Source organism: Simochromis diagramma, unplaced genomic scaffold (genome assembly GCF_900408965.1).
Source record: "Simochromis diagramma unplaced genomic scaffold, fSimDia1.1 OVJJ01000327.1, whole genome shotgun sequence".
Lineage (NCBI taxonomy): Eukaryota > Metazoa > Chordata > Actinopteri > Cichliformes > Cichlidae > Simochromis > Simochromis diagramma.
The window spans coordinates 324,618-340,908 of record NW_024386768.1 but is presented as its reverse complement, the minus strand read 5'-3'; the positions used below and the strand labels follow the sequence as shown (position 1 = coordinate 340,908).

Genomic DNA, 16,291 nt, shown 5'->3' with positions numbered 1-16,291 from the left:
AACCTTTTATCGTTGTTTTTTCATATTTTTCTTCATTCACACAGTTTTTGTCCTATAATTTTGATCTCATTTTACCTCCGTACGGTGACGTAAGAATGGGAAAAGCTGCACGTTCGGTGACTCTGTGTTGTGAGTAGAATAAAACAATGATTGGAACAGAATGTGCTTAAGTTTACTTAGATAACAGGGTGTGAGTGTAATTTGGAAGAACAGGAAATGATTCATAAGTGTGTTTTTAGGATGACTTTGTCAACCCCTGTTTACAGGACTATAGTGGACTTTGTTCAAACCAGTTGGTTTAGCTGTGAGTCCTGGTGTGTAACTGTGTAGAGTAAGGAAGTTATTGACAGTGGGGGTCTGCCTGTCATGAATGCCTCAACTAATTAAACAGGAAGCCACAGTTACAAGCCTGGGGAGGACAGCCCCCCCCCCCCAGACTGAACAATAGAATTAGTGGAAAACTACTGAAGAGGGGTGACACAGGGCAGCCCCCCCCCCCCAGAAAGATCCTCACTTGATGCTTGCTGTGACTGCATATAGTGGGATCTCCCAGTGTGCACTGGTAATAAAGCTTTGATGAAAAATACTTCAGCTTGATGTGACTCTTCTCCAGCTGGATATCAAAAGGATCGGTGAGGTCAAGACGTGAACCTCAGCAGTATCAGGAATAACAAACTTATAAAGATAATAAAAGTCTAGTTAAACCATGTGACAAACCCGGACTCACCTGTGGGGTTAAACGTGTTTCTGCTCTGCTCCATGTTGTTTTTGTGAGGGCTGTGGGATGTCAGCTCCAGCTGACACGGAGGAGGAGGAGGTAAGGAGGAGGTGAGGACGGAGCTCAGAGGAGACAGAGAGCATCTGAGGACGGAGGGAGACTCGCCGCAGCAGATAAATGTGAGTCTGACTTTAATTTATGAAACTAATATTTTAAGGATTTTCAGGAAAAGATGGATTTCAGAGACTTCATGGCTCAGTGAGAGTTTCAGGTTTACACTAAAAGGTCAGTTTCAGAAACCCGTGATCATATTTTGAATACATTTTATTTTGAAGGCAGACTTAAAATGTTTTCGATGATTAGTCTGGGCGGTTTCTGACCTCCATACAGCAGCTCACACTGAGAGCTGTCGCTGCTGTATGGAGGTCAAATAATGCTCGAATAACTACAGAAAAGCAGAAGGATGGCGCCTGTACAGACGTGTGGACATTCCTGCTGCTCTCTGATTGGCTGAACTGATCTCGGGAGGTGAGGTGTGAGGCGCAGCTGTGACTCTACGGTCAGAAGCTTTATTTAAAAAACAGCTGAAATTTTTCAGGCTGGGACTCTGGAGGACTTTCAGGTTTGATTGTGGCGATGCTTCGTCGCCTCACGTGTATTATTTGTTGTCTCTGCATCCGACGTCTCCATGACGACGGCATCGCCGCAGATTGTCCCCGTGAGGGAAACCAGTAGGACGTCCACGAGTCCAGCTGCTGGTGAAGGCTGACGGTTCAAATTCCACTCAGATCCCAGCGGAGACTCTGCGATCGCAAACCTTCAAGAACTTTACAAATGTGAGAAGCTCAAGTTTGATTTAACAGAACGGGAACGCCATCGTTACCGCCACGGGGAGGAAAAGACTTCAAATACAGCTGCATTAGAGGCTTTGACACAACCTCAACTGGAAGATGATGCTCGTCTCTAAATGTGGGTAAAAGGAGACCTTTCACCTACTGTCACCTGCTCTGAGCACACACCTGTCCCACCTGCTGAGAAGAGCCTGAATGTTTCCCAGAATGCATTGCAGGCCTCAGACTGAGACTCATGCTGTTTTTAACACAGTTTAAATGATCTCCCTGGAAAAGTGATTACACAGAACCAAATCTGGACTCGATCACCACCAACCAATCAAATCTCTGCATGACATCAGCACCCAAACACACCGGCTTTACAGAAAGACGGAAAAAATTAGAATCATGTGATCGTCATCATCACTTTTACCGTTGGTTGCACGTTGGTTTGCATTCTCCAATCATCGCTCCTCTTATGAAGGTTGATGCAGTCCGATGATTTATTACACAGCTGCTCCACAAGAGCTTTTCCTTTTATTTGCCTTGCTGAGTGTCAGGAGCGCCGGCCTCAGTGATTCCTCGTGTAGTGCAGTAATAACCTGTTTTGTACATGGCAGAGGGAACCCCTCAGCCTCTGAAGGACACATAGCCGTGCTGTTGCTGCAGTAACAAGAAATGGTGCAAAGAATAAAGATTAAAGGCCAGATGATATCCAAACACCCGTTCTTTCAGCCCGAGCCTGTTTTACAATAATGACGCTGATTTAGACATTCAGATTCACACAGATTGCACATTTGTCCTGCTTCCAAATGATTATGATTTACAAAACACATGTCATTAATCCAATCCTAGTTTTGCACATGCACAGAGTAAAGTCGTTTGTGACAGTAGATGCGGGAAAGGGTTTGTGAAACTCTGAACTGGTTCTCGTTCTCTTTGAATTTCTGCACGACCTGGTTTCATCTTAAATTCGTTAACACTGTTGACCCTGAAGAGATGTCCCTGCGTCTCGACAAGGACAATAAGGACCAGGACGAGTTTCACCCTTTAAAATATGATAAGAAGAATTTCTGACCAAGTGTAAGCATAGGATGAGACAACCTGAGTAATAATATGAGCTAATAAAGCACGTAAAAAGAGATTCAAATGGGACCCATCAATCCCAGAGGGACTCAGCAGACTCACAGAGCAGAGCAACTCAGATTCATTCAATTCAGTTTTATTTATAAAAATCACAACAACAGTTGCTTCAAGGAGCTTTATAATGTAAGGTAGATCCTACAATAATACAGAGAAAACCCAACAATCATATGACCCCCTATGAGCAGCACTTTGGCGACAGTGGGAAGGAAAAACTCCCTTTTAACAGGAAGAAACCTCCAGCAGAACCAGGCTCAGGGAGGGGCGGGGCCATCTGCTGTGATTGGTTGGGGTGAGAGAAGGAAGACAGGATAAAGACATGCTGTGGAAGAGAGACAGAGGTTAATAACAGGTATGATTCAGTGCAGAGAGGTCTGTTAACACATATTCGCTCTGATGGAAGAAGAGTAATTAGGATTACAGGCAGATCAAAACAAAAAGCTAGGTTTGATGCTTGCTGGCTTGTCCCCTCCAGCTGCAGCAGCAAAGCTGGTCACCATGAGTCTGGACGAAGACGCCCGCTGGCTGGAGTGGGTGACCAAACAGTTTGAGACCATCGCCGGAGAGGACAAAGAGATTGACCTGGAGGAGTTCAAAACTGCTCTCAAGGTCAAAGAGGTGAGAATGGACTGGCAAGCAGTTTAGGAAAAACACCTGAAATGGGCCTCAATAACTCGTGCCCTCTAATTGTTCGCAGTCTTTCTTTGCTGAGCGTTTCTTCGCACTGTTCGACTCAGACGGCAGCGGCTCCATCAGCCTGGATGAACTGCTCAAAGCTCTGGACCTCCTGATCCACGGCAACGAGACCGACAAGCTCCGCTTCCTGTTCCAGGTCTACGACGTGGACGGTCAGCATTCGCTCATGCATCAACATTTACAGCATGTCAGAAAAATTAGTTATTTTCAAATGTTTCAGTCTGTCTAATAGTTGTAGATAGGAGATAACTGACGTTCTGAAGCAAGTAGAGGTCAGTTATCAGTTTTGTGCGCATGTTTCATTTTTATAACTCTGTAAAAGGCTGATGGGGTGTCGTCGTCAGCCCGCCGGGCGACGGGGCAGGGGGCAAGTTTCACTTAATCCTTTTTGCTTTCTGTTAACAGGCAGCGGTTCAATAGATCCAGACGAGCTGAAAACGGTTCTGAAGTCATGTTTGCGTGAGAGCGCCATCTCACTGCCGGAGGAGAAGCTGGATGACCTCACACTGGCTCTGTTTGAGTCCGCCGATAAGGACAACAGCGGCTCCATCACCTTTGAGGAGCTCAAAGCTGAACTGGAGACGTTCCCCGAGGTGATGGAGAACCTCACCATCAGGTCAGTACTGATGTCTGTTTATACACCTGTAAACCTGCAGACCTGCTAATACACCTGTAAACCTGCAGACCTGCTAATACACCTGTAAACCTGCAGACCTGCTTATACACCTGTAAACCTGCTTATACACCTGTAAACCTGCAGACCTGCTTATACACCTGTAAACCTGCTAATACACCTGTAAACCTGCAGACCTGTTTATACACCTGTAAACCTGCTTATACACCTGTAAACCTGCAGACCTGCTTATACACCTGTAAACCTGCTTATACACCTGTAAACCTGCAGACCTGCTTATACACCTGTAAACCTGCTAATACACCTGTAAACCTGCAGACCTGCTTATACACCTGTAAACCTGCTTATACACCTGTAAACCTGCAGACCTGCTTATACACCTGTAAACCTGCTTATACACCTGTAAACCTGCTTATACACCTGTAAACCTGCTATTGCACCTGTAAACCTGCAGACCTGCTAATACACCTGTAAACCTGCAGACCTGCTTATACACCTGTAAACCTGCAGACCTGTTTATACACCTGTAAACCTGCTTATACACCTGTAAACCTGCTATTGCACCTGTAAACCTGCAGACCTGCTAATACACCTGTAAACCTGCAGACCTGCTTATACACCTGTAAACCTGCAGACCTGTTTATACACCTGTAAACCTGCAGACCTGCTAATACACCTGTAAACCTGCAGACCTGCTTATACACCTGTAAACCTGCAGACCTGCTTATACACCTGAAAACCTGCAGACCTGTTTATACACCTGTAAACCTGCAGACCTGCTTATACACCTGTAAACCTGCTTATACACCTGTAAACCTGCTTATACACCTGTAAACCTGCTATTGCACCTGTAAACCTGCAGACCTGCTAATACACCTGTAAACCTGCAGACCTGTTTATACACCTGTAAACCTGCAGACCTGTTTATACACCTGTAAACCTGCAGACCTGCTTATACACCTGTAAACCTGCAGACCTGTTTATACACCTGTAAACCTGCAGACCTGTTTATACACCTGTAAACCTGCTTATACACCTGAAAACCTGCAGACCTGTTTATACACCTGTAAACCTGCAGACCTGCTAATACACCTGTAAACCTGCAGACCTGCTTATACACCTGTAAACCTGCAGACCTGTTTATACACCTGTAAACCTGCAGACCTGCTAATACACCTGTTCTGTTTTTCATCTTCCCCTCAGCGCTGCTAACTGGCTGAAGCCTCCTGATCTGGACCAGAAGAAGCGTCAGACCCCTCGCTACCTGACCCGGGCCTACTGGCAGAACAACAGCCGGAAGCTGCTGTTCCTGGCTGTGTACTCCCTCCTTAATCTGCTGCTGTTCATCGTCGCCATGTTGCGCCACAGCTACGGCGGGCCTTGGTTCATGGTGGCCAAAGGCTGCGGCCAGTGCCTCAACTTTAACTGCACCTTCGTCATGGTATGACACAAACTGCATCCTTACCTGTCTATGCCTCTTTCCCTCCATCGTGGTGCCGGTGCAAGAAGTGGCTTCCGGTGGAGAGCCGGTTCTCCCACAGTGCCTTTTCGGCTTCAGCCAGCATTTCCATTAGCATCATGTTCCATCCACACTATGGTGGACATGAGATGTGGGCTGCATAAGTGGAACATCTAAAAGGCCGTTTTTGCTGCATTAACCCCTGACATAGCTACCATCGGGTCCAGTCTGGACCAGTTGGAAGCAGTGAAACCAGTTCTAATGCCAGCACCACATGGCGCCACATTTCTACACATAACACTCATGAAAAGGTTTTTAAATTTGATGCACTACTCACAGCAGATCATACCTAAACCCATCAGAGCTGTATCAGAGGAGAACTAAACTGATTGTGGATATAAAACAGTAATTTTACGCTGACTGATTTTTTCTGTCTACAACAAAAGCAATATTTTTATTAGTCCTTTATTTATCCAGGTAAAAAATATCTCATTGAGATTAAAAATCGCATTTCCAAGAGAGACCTGGCATCATGGCAACAAAAGTCACATACCACATAGGTATATAACATTTAAAACAAATACAATATCCCATACCAACATGTGTAAAATATACAATAACAGATCAAATTAAGAGTACGTTAAAAACAATCACACTGAGTAAAAGAGCTGTTCTCTCGTTCCTTTGAGACAGACTTAAACTCTCCCAAAGTAATTCTGATAATTTCAGTTCCTTCTGCAGATTATTCCAGGAAGCAGGGGCAGCGTATTTAAAAGCCTTTTTCCCCAATTCTGTTCTGATGTTTGGGACAATCAATTGTATGATTTTGTTTGAACGAAGGCTGTATTGGTTGTGGTTTTTACACATATAAACACATAAATAAGATGGAACCCGCCCAAGGAGAGATTTATAGATAAAGATCAACCAATGAATGTGAGTCTTAAATGACAATAAAGTAACAAACGTGCAGCTGCTCCTGTTTATGTGGGTGCTGTCTGTACCAACCACAGTATTTATCACAGTCATTAAACTCATGATCACCCAGCAGAATGAAGCCACCAGTTAACCCAGCTAAACCTGTGAGGCAATAATCATTGCACCACAGCTGAGTACTTTCACACAAAGGAAAGGAATCAGCAGAGAGGGGGCTGTGCTGTGTCTTAGTGTCCAGCAGAGGGCAGCACAGACCTGCTGCTGCCACGTTTCCTTCTTTATTTATCTTTAAGTGCAAAACAGTGCAGCTGAAAACAAAACACACATGTGCTGATTCAAATCAGAGCTGCCTGCAAACTCAGATAAAGCCAGGAAAGAGAAAACACCCAGGAGTCAGATCAGCACGTAAGCTGCATCACTGAGCTTGGACCCGCTGCACCATCGCGTGGTTCAGAGTGGTGTCACATGACAGTATGAGCGTAAGTCCAGCTGAAATCTCAGCACACGCGTGTTGTGGTGGCGTCTTCGTTTCCAGGTGCTGATGCTGCGGCGCTGTTTGACCTGGCTCAGGGCCACGTGGGTGGTGAGGGTGTTTCCTCTGGATCAGAACATCCTGCTGCACCAGATTGTGGGCTGCGCCATCCTCGGATTCACGCTGGTGCACACCGCCGCACACGCCTTTAACTTCGGTATAAGCACACACCCACAAGCACACAGGTGTATACAGGTGTAAACAGGTGTAGACTGGCGTCCCGGTGCTGTGTGTCTCAGTCCAGATGACAGAGAGCGGTGAGTACAGCCTGTGGGAGTACCTGCTGACCACCCGCCCTGGGATTGGCTGGGTGAAGGGGACAGCCTCGCTGACTGGAGTCGTCCTGCAGGTGCTGATCTGCCTCATGGTGCTCTGCTCCAGCACGTTCGTGCGCCGCAGCGGACACTTCGAGGTAACAGACACGGTTTTCTCTGTGTGCGTGGTCTGCTTCCTGCCGCGAGATGCTGACCGCCGTTTCCTCCGCAGGTCTTTTACTGGTCTCACCTGTCCTACGTGTGGGTTTGGATCCTGCTGATCATTCACTGTGCAAACTTCTGGAAGTGGTTCATGGTTCCAGGTCTGGTGTTCGTGCTGGAGAAGATCGTGGGGATCGCCGTGTCCCATATGGGAGGCCTCTACATCGTGGAGGTCAACCTGCTGCCTTCCAAGGTGCCGAACACAAAGCGAGCCCGGCGCCCCGGCGCCCCGATCGGCGCCCGAGGTCCACCGATGTCTGATGGTGTTTTTTGTCTGTCAGGTGACTCATCTGGTGATCAAGCGTCCCCAGTTCTTCCAGTTCAAACCTGGAGATTATGTCTTCATCAACATCCCAGTGATCGCCAAATATGAGTGGCACCCGTTCACCATTAGCAGCGCTCCCGAGCAGTCAGGTACACCTCACACTCTCAGCACTGAAACAGTCCTCATAGGTTCAGCCGGTCCCAGACTTTTGGATGCGCTCTCAGGGCTTTCTGTCCGCTGGACTGCAGTGGAGTCTGCGCTCTACGTTACACATGAGGTAACATTTCTAGTAAAGAGAAACCGCAGATTCCACCTGCTGACACTGAGAACAATGAGCTGAGAGACTCCAGCAGGTATAACTGTGGATGGGAATGGCAGAACCTTTCAGCTTAGAACGTTGGTTTGTGTTTATTGATCCTCTCTGATGAGATTTCAGGTAAAAGCTTTGGTCTCCTTTTTGTTTCGTTTCTCTAGGTGGGTTTTAACCGTTTAATGAAACTGGTGTAAGTTCTGTGTCTTCACTTGTCGTTCTGCAGATACTCTGTGGCTACACATCCGCTCGCTGGGCCAGTGGACCAACCGGCTGTATGAGTACTTCAGAGAGCTGGAGAGCGAGGCTCTGGGTCCCAACAGACTCGCCACCAGCCTGCGGAAGCGCCGGCAGCTGCCGAGAGCTCAGGTTAGACTCTGACACACCTGCACTCGCTGGGTCTCCGCCTGCTTCCTGTGCGTGACATCTCCAATGTGGTTTCCTGTAGGACGACATGTTCAGCTCTGCTGACGGTAACGGAGCCGTGGCGTCTAATGAGGACGGCGCCATCGAGCTGACGATGTACCGACAGAGCGGCTCGCCGTCGGGCGAGGCCTCCGACTCTGGAGCTCAGGGACTCGTGCAACCTTTTCCAGACGGTCTGGGATCAGCAGAGCGAGGAGAGGTCAGGAGGAGAGTTCAGCCTTTAACAAATATGAATCTACTGCACTGAGAAGAACGAACCACATCATAAGTCTGAGACGTTCATCCCTGCGTCGTAATGATCGCTATGAAGGGCCAGACATGTAGAGTTTATCTGCATGCTTCAATAAATCAGCAACATAAATACAAATATCCTCGATCATATTGTTGGAAATCTCTGTTATTAGTTCCAGAAAACATGTAGTTAAATAACACCTGCATCTGCAAGCCACTTTGCCCCCCTCCTTACTGAAATATATTTGAACCATTTTCTTTGCCCAGTAAACTTACAGAAATCTGATGACACCTTCAATGTGTGTTTGGTTTACTGACAGAAGAGTTTTAGTGCATGTGTTTCTGGTTTTCTTCTAAACTGCAGGTTTCTGCCAAGCTGACTGAGAACCACAGATTCTGCAACATCAAGGTGAGGAGCTCAGAGCATGAATCAGTTTTTATATGATTGTGTATAAGTTACAGCGAGAAGAGCTCTGCGGCAGTGTTGAACCAGCAGACAATTATTATCATTATTTTATCAGCCTTTGCACACAGTATTTGGAGGTTGGCTGGAGGAACATGTTATTAAAATGGACTTAAACTCCCTGACAGTTGGTAGTTCAGGCAGTTTCAGCTCCTTTTAGGGCAGCAAGAGATTCATATGTTCAGATTCAGATTCTTCGGTTTATGTGTGAAAAACTTGGTTTGGGTTTACACCAGGGGTGGGCAATCTCAGTCCACGAGGGCCGGTGTCCCTGCAGGTTTTAGATGTGTCCTCGAACCAACACAGCTGGTTTCAATGGCTAAATTAGCTCCTCAACATGTCCTGAAGTTCTCCAGAGGCCTGGTAAGGAACTAATCATGTGATTGACCCAAGGTGAGATCTAAAACCTGCAGGACACCGGCCCTCGTGGACTGAGATTGCCCACCCCTGGTTTACACTGACAGGTTTGATTTTGCAACGTTTTTCTCTATGATGTGAAATTTTCTTCCTGTTAAAATAATTTAATATAAGTTTGAAAAAAACATTTTTTATTTTGTATTTCTGATTTTTTTGTGAAGCACTTTGTGATTTTTATCTGTGAAATGTGCTATAAATCCATTTTACTTACTTACTATATGTACACAACAAGGATTTTTCCATGTTTTTGCAGTGAGACCTGGCAGATCCATCACATTGCCTTTGCTTCATTCTCAGCACTGTTTCTATCATCTGTATTTCTTTGTAGAAAGAGTTTGTGTAAAAACCGACTCTGCTGGGAAAATAGAGCTCAAAGAGAGCGAACATTGGTCAGAGTCATTGTGCTGTTTCTGAAAAACTTACAGCTTTAGCCGAAACTACATAGGACCGAGAGTAGAACCCTGAGGAACACCTCTGACACTGTGGGTGAAACCGTTAACCTTCAGCTGACACAGGCGTAGTTTGTCAGGAATCGCTCGTTTCAGACGCAGCTTCTTGTTGAATGTCTGCCATGTGACAGTGTTATGTAGACGGGCCGTACGGGACTCCGACACGGCAGATCTTTGCCTCCGAACACGCCGTTCTGATCGGGGCAGGAATCGGCATCACACCCTTCGCCTCCATCCTGCAAAGCATCATGTACCGGTAAGACGCCCACAGACCTGTGCTCCACCCCTCAGTCCCTCCATCAGCCCAGCTGTTCAGTTCAAGTCATGTGTAAACTGCAAGTTTATAATCAGCTGTAATCTGTCGACATGCTGGACGTTTATTCAGGATCTCTCCTCATTGCTCTGCTGTGATAATATAATCAATGAGAATAAGCTCCAGTGATGTCCTCTTTCAGCTTTGCCAGAAAATTAGACTTATGTGATACTGGATCATTTTCAACAATAAATAAAACACAAAAGTTCTTCATTTTTTTAAACTTTTAGGACTCAGAAGGTTAGACGAGTTATAATTACGTCTCTCGTGTTCAGTCACCCTCTCCACCGTTTGTTTTTTACAGTGAGTAAAATCATGAAATGAATATAAAACTGACTCCAGGTGTTTTCTGCGGTTCAGGTACCGCATGAGGAAGCAGAACTGTCCCAGCTGTAAATACTCGTGGTGCGAGAACATCAAAGACAGCGAGATGAAGCTGCGCAAAGTAAGAAAAGTGCATCCCAACAACAGCTCACTGTACTGCAATGAAGCATACGTGGACACCAGGATGTTCTTCACCCTGCAGGTTGACTTCATCTGGATCAACAGAGACCAGAAGTCCTTTGAGTGGTTTGTCAGTTTGCTCACCAAACTGGAGATGGACCAGGCCGACGAGGAGCCGGAAGGTGAGAGAGATGCTTCAAATTAGAGAGGGAAAGAGCATGGGGGGTAAGGAAGGGACGGAGTCGGTTAATATTACGTAAATGGAAGTAAGCAGACCGGGTTATGTAATTAACGTGAGACTGGAATGAAAGAGTATTATCAAGTATGACACCCAAACTCTTAACCTGAGGGGAGGGAAGGGTGGGAGAATTTTCAACGTTAATGGAAAAGCTGTGGGATTTGGTTAAGATAGATGGTGTACCAACAAGTAAAACTTCAGTTTTATTACTGTTGAGTTTGAGGAAATTGGAGGAGAACCAGGATCTAATCTCAATAAGACAGTTTGAGAGGGAGGTAGGTGGGAGGGATGAACTAGGTTTAGAAGAAAGGTAGAGCTGGGTGTCATCGGCATAACAGTGAAAATTTATATTATATTTTCGGAATATATAACCAAGAGGAAGCATATAAATAATGAATAAAAGAGGCCCCAGTACTGAACCCTGGGGCACACCAGCAGACACAGGACAGAGAGTTGAAGACTGGGATTTAAGTTGGATAAACTGAGTGCGGTCTGAGAGATAGGAGGTGAACCAGGCAAGGGGGGTGTGACTAATACCAATGGAAGCTCACCGGTTCAGGAGAATATTGTGAGAAATGGTATCAAACGCTGCACTAAGATCAAGAAGGATGAGGATGGATAGGAGACCAGAATCAGCTGCCATCAGAAGGTCATTGGTAATTCTTAACAGAGCAGTTTCTGTGCTATGATTGGGGCGGAAACCAGATTGAAATTGTTCATAGAGATTATGGTCATTGAGATGTAAGTGAAGCTGGGCGGCGACAACTTTTTCAAGAATTTTATAAATAAAGGGGAGATTTGATATAGGGCGAAGATGATCAAAGTTATTGGGGTCTGCACCAGGCTTTTTGAGAGTTGGGATAACAGAAGCCTTTTTCAGTGCTTCAGGAACAATCCCAGTGTTCAGAGAGGAATGAATAATACTGGTTGGTGCTAACGAGGGAAGACAGGCTTTAACTAACACAGTAGGGAGAGGGTCAAGTTGACAGGTGGATGGCTTAGATTTTTTTAATGAGATTAGATACATCAGTTATGGAGGGAAGAGTAAAGCTTGAAAATAACTGACAGGAAGACAGTGGGGGAAACAGGAAGTCTACTTCAGAGTCAGGAGCTCCTACAGAGTTAAGTTGATGGTGGATATCTGAGATTTTACAAGTGAAAAAAGAGATAAGAGAGTTGCAAAAATCAACAGAATACATCTGGGAGGGGAATGTGTCTGGAGGTTTTGTAATTTTACTGAACAATGAATAGAGGGACCTGGAGTTACCTTCATTAGAACTAATTAAACCAGAGTAGTAAGCAGATTTGGCTGAGGCAATGCAGTCCTTATAGAACAAAACATGATCATTGTGTATTTCTTTATGTACAGTAAGTCCGGTTTTCTTGAATAGACGTCGAGTTGGCGTCCTTTAGCTTTAAGGTGACTCAGGTTGGGGGTAAACCACGGAGCTGAACGGGAAAATGAGACAGTTCGATATTTAAGGGGAGCAAATATGTTAAGAAGGTTATGGAGGTTGACATTATAATGACAAACGAGTTCATGAGGGGTTGAGGAGCAGTGGATAGATGGAAGGTCATGGACGGCAGATGAAAAAACAGCTGGGTTGATATTACTAATTTTCCTAAAAGTGATATTACGAGAGACACAGGTTTTGGAAGCGGTTATGTTTGCATCAAAAGAAATAAACATATGATCAGACTGGGGAAACAATGTGGCTTTACAATGGGTGGGGGTAATGCCAGAACAACAGACCAAATCCAGGATATGACCTTTAGAATGGAAATTTTATGTACTGTAGAAGCCCAAAACTTTCCAGGCAGGAGGTAAAATCTCTGGAAAGAGGGATTTTATTATTGTCCATATGAATATTGAAGTCACCAGCAATGATGAGATTTGGAGAAAGTACAGAGAAATGAGTGAGAAGAGCAGAAAATTCATTTAAAAACTCCTTGTTTGGCTTAGATGGCCAATAAACAGCACATATGATGGTGGGGGTAGATCCAGGGAGCTGTAGTGCAGTGTATTCAAATGAATGGGAGGGAGGGGCAGAGATAGGGGCTGTATCCCAGTTCAGGGTCTGCAGCCTTAAAGGCCGCATTTTAAGGCCGATTACGTCACAGCAACGCGACGAAGGCTGTCCCAATTTGAAGGCTGCTCAAAATGCGGCCCTCAAATGCGTCCTTCATTTCCCTGAATTTTAAGGCTGTGGCGGTGTAGACTTCAGTCGTGTCCAAATTCATGGGCTGCATCCTCCTGAGGACCCGGCCTTCGTGGTCTACGTGGGCCGGGTCCTCAGAAGGTCGGGTAGGCCGGAAGTAAACGGCTGAGGAAATTGGACGGTCTAGCCTTCTGATTAGCGTCAGCGCTGTCTCGGTGGAGTTTAATAAACTCGGCCGTCTGCTCCTTGCTATCTAAAATATAACAGGACACTGGCGTAAACTCTTTTCTGTTTGACGTTTAGTCAGCTGTGTAAAAACCAAGGAGGAACCCACCCGGGGGATTAATAAAGTTTTATTTTATCTAATCTAATCTAATAACTTTAATCTCAGCCAAACCGATTTACTCACGAACAAATAAAACACTGAAAAAAGCCCAACAATAACGTTTTTAGGTTGTCTAAGTGACTTATATATCACGTTTAACCTGAGTAGCGAAAGTCCGCGGTGATCTGAAAATGATGTGCCGGGAGTTGTGCCGTTCTCGGCGGCTTCAGTGACCCTCGAGCTCCCGGTCAGCTATCGAGCTGGTGGGTAACAGACGTCTCTGAAAACGTCGAAGCACTTTTGCAAATATGCGATATCTTGATAAACCGAGCAGATATTTGATGTTTACACAGCTACTTTCTCGCCTAGGAGTGGAGTCATTGAGAGAAACAAAGTCATTGGGCTGTTGCCATGTTTCAGTCAAGCAAAGAAAGTCCAACTTACGATCACAGAGGAGATCATGGACGAGATGTCCCTGACCAGTGAGAGAGCGGATGTTTAATAGACCGAACTTGATGCTGGAGTTGCCATGCCTGACAGTGGGCTTAGTTGATCTAGCCAGGTGGGCCAGCACACTGTGGTCAGTCTTGCAGGGAGGACGACGAGTTTTTGACCAGATGGAAAATATTGAGTTAGTGTCACTGATGTTGAACTTCCGCCGAAGCCCTCGTGGCTATACCTGCGGCAGGGCTGGAAGGCGATGTCCGGGTAGAAGTATAGAGCCACAGGTGGAGAGACAACCAGGCAGAAACAGAGCAAAAAATCCGTAGCAGAGTACTGGAGAGGAGCTGTCGCCGGTTGATGAATGATGGATAAAAACACCCAGGTGAGCACAAGCCACACCAACACCCTGTGGATCCACATCTTAATCAGGGCCGAGCACTGAGCACAGACGGAGGGACCGAACAACCAGCTGACAGCTGCAGCGCAAGCAATAGAAGCCCGCAGATATTGCGAAAACAAGTCAAAACAGGGTCGCACCTTAGATACTTGGTTCAAATTGTTGTCAGCAACTGAAAAAATAAATAAATAAAAATAGTAATAGTAGATAATAATAACCGGTGAGCAGCAGCAGCCAAGCGCGCCAACGTTCACTCGACCGGACGTCCAATATCTCCTGTGAATATTGATCGTATAGACGTCTGTGAGGGAAGTCTTCATCTCTGAGCTCAGTAAACTCTTTCCTGATGAGTTTCTGGTCTCAGCCGCTGGTTTCTGGTCTTAAGAAATAAAACGAGTTCATTTTGGAAATGATGATGTCATTAGAGACACAAAGCAGCAGATTCGGGACAACGTCTGGAAATGTAGACAGAATTTGAAGACACTCCTAATAGTTTTCATTATTGAGTTATTTCCTTCCACGTGGTGTTTAAAGTCCTGCAGAGACGCTGCTGTGCGCTCGTTAACACAAAGCTGATGTTTGTTAGGACGCTTCCTGGAGATGCACATGTACATGACGTCAGCACTCAGCAAGAACGACATGAAGGCCATCGGCCTGCAGATGGCGCTCGACCTTCTGGCCAAGAAGGAGAAGAGAGACTCGATCACTGGACTGAGGACCAGAACCCAACCGGGCCGACCCGAGTGGGGGAAGGTGAGGCGTTGCGTTGGTTTAACTTGGTATTCTTCTTTTCTGTTATTGGTATTTTTCAAGGAGAGTTTGGGACCCTTCCTGAATAGTTTTGGAAGGTTTTGGTAGAGTGTCCTCTTTGGGTGACATGTGATCCTGGACCTGATAAAGTAACGTTGGGCTAAATCAGACAGGCTCAACACGGCGAAAATGTTTTGGCACCAGACTCTGTCAGGAGTCACCACACATGAGTTCATCACAAATTCGGAAAGTTCTCCTTAAAATTTTGTAAAGACTGAAAAATTTAGCAATGAAGGAGTCTTTAATTTTTGAAGCATCATTTGATGTTTTCTATCTCTGAGGCTTCAGGCTGCCATGGATGGCCATTTAAAACATTTAAGGTCCTGGATGTTAGTTCCTGGAAAGGAAACTTCTTCTTCTGGAGTTTATTTTATTGAAGTAGAGGGGAGACCGAGACATGATGGTTCTCCAATAGCGGTTTAGTTTTATCAATCGAGGAGCGTCGGTGTGTTTTGCAGTATCAGCTCCTAATAAAATACTCTGTGTGTGTGTTTCAGGTGTTTCAGAAGGTGTCTGAGGAGAACAAGGGGAAGGTACATGTGTTTTACTGCGGCGCTCCCGCTCTGGCCAAAGTCATCAAAGCTCAGTGTGAACACTTCGGCTTCAACTTCTACAAGGAGAACTTCTGAGGAGGTCACGGGCCGTCAGCACACACCTGCAGCTGTGTGTGTGTGTGTGTGTGTGTGTGTGTGTGTGTGTGTGTGTGTGTGTGTGTCTCCTTTTTGGGGGTGTGATGTACAGAGTATGGGGCTTGGTTGAAAGTGACCTATTGTGAGAGCAGCTTCGCATGATTTACAGCTCAAAATAATCCTTCTTTATCTGAAACTGGCCCTGGGAACTTCCTTTCAAAGTGGAATAAAGACAAGTTGTGTTGTATTTGTATTTGTTGTAACTTCTGCTGCCCTCTTGGAAAAAAAGAGACCTGGTCTCTCAGTGAGACTTTTCCCTGCACAGGTTAGAGAAATATCCCAGTAATGTTTATGGACCTTATGGGTTTGTATGGAAGCTTGTTTCTACTACTGGGGGGGGGGGGGGAGTGCCATCCACGAGTAAACAAAGTTAACAAAAAAAAAGCTATTTTTAAAAACTTTTCTCTGAGTGATTTTTATGAAAAGTTTGACTTATTAATTTGTAATGTTAGGATACTAAACCTAAATTTGGACTTTTTCACAAAAATAC

At 45.5% G+C, this 16,291-nt stretch overlaps 1 protein-coding gene across 1 annotated transcript; it reads left to right on the top strand.

Annotated features, from left to right (window-relative positions):
• The first annotated feature begins 90 nt into the window (after positions 1–90).
• Positions 91–16,138, top strand: nox5 (NADPH oxidase, EF-hand calcium binding domain 5). The gene is made up of 17 exons (XM_040037367.1): positions 91–897; positions 3,167–3,309; positions 3,389–3,539; positions 3,793–4,003; positions 5,225–5,462; positions 6,949–7,102; positions 7,185–7,357; positions 7,432–7,614; positions 7,703–7,835; positions 8,223–8,365; positions 8,445–8,621; positions 9,018–9,062; positions 10,114–10,238; positions 10,656–10,740; positions 10,822–10,921; positions 14,889–15,055; positions 15,610–16,138. Exons 2-17 carry the CDS (start codon positions 3,190–3,192, stop codon positions 15,739–15,741), a joined length of 2,337 nt encoding a protein of 778 aa, XP_039893301.1. The 5' UTR covers positions 91–897; positions 3,167–3,189; the 3' UTR covers positions 15,742–16,138.
• The last annotated feature ends 153 nt before the right edge of the window (positions 16,139–16,291 follow it).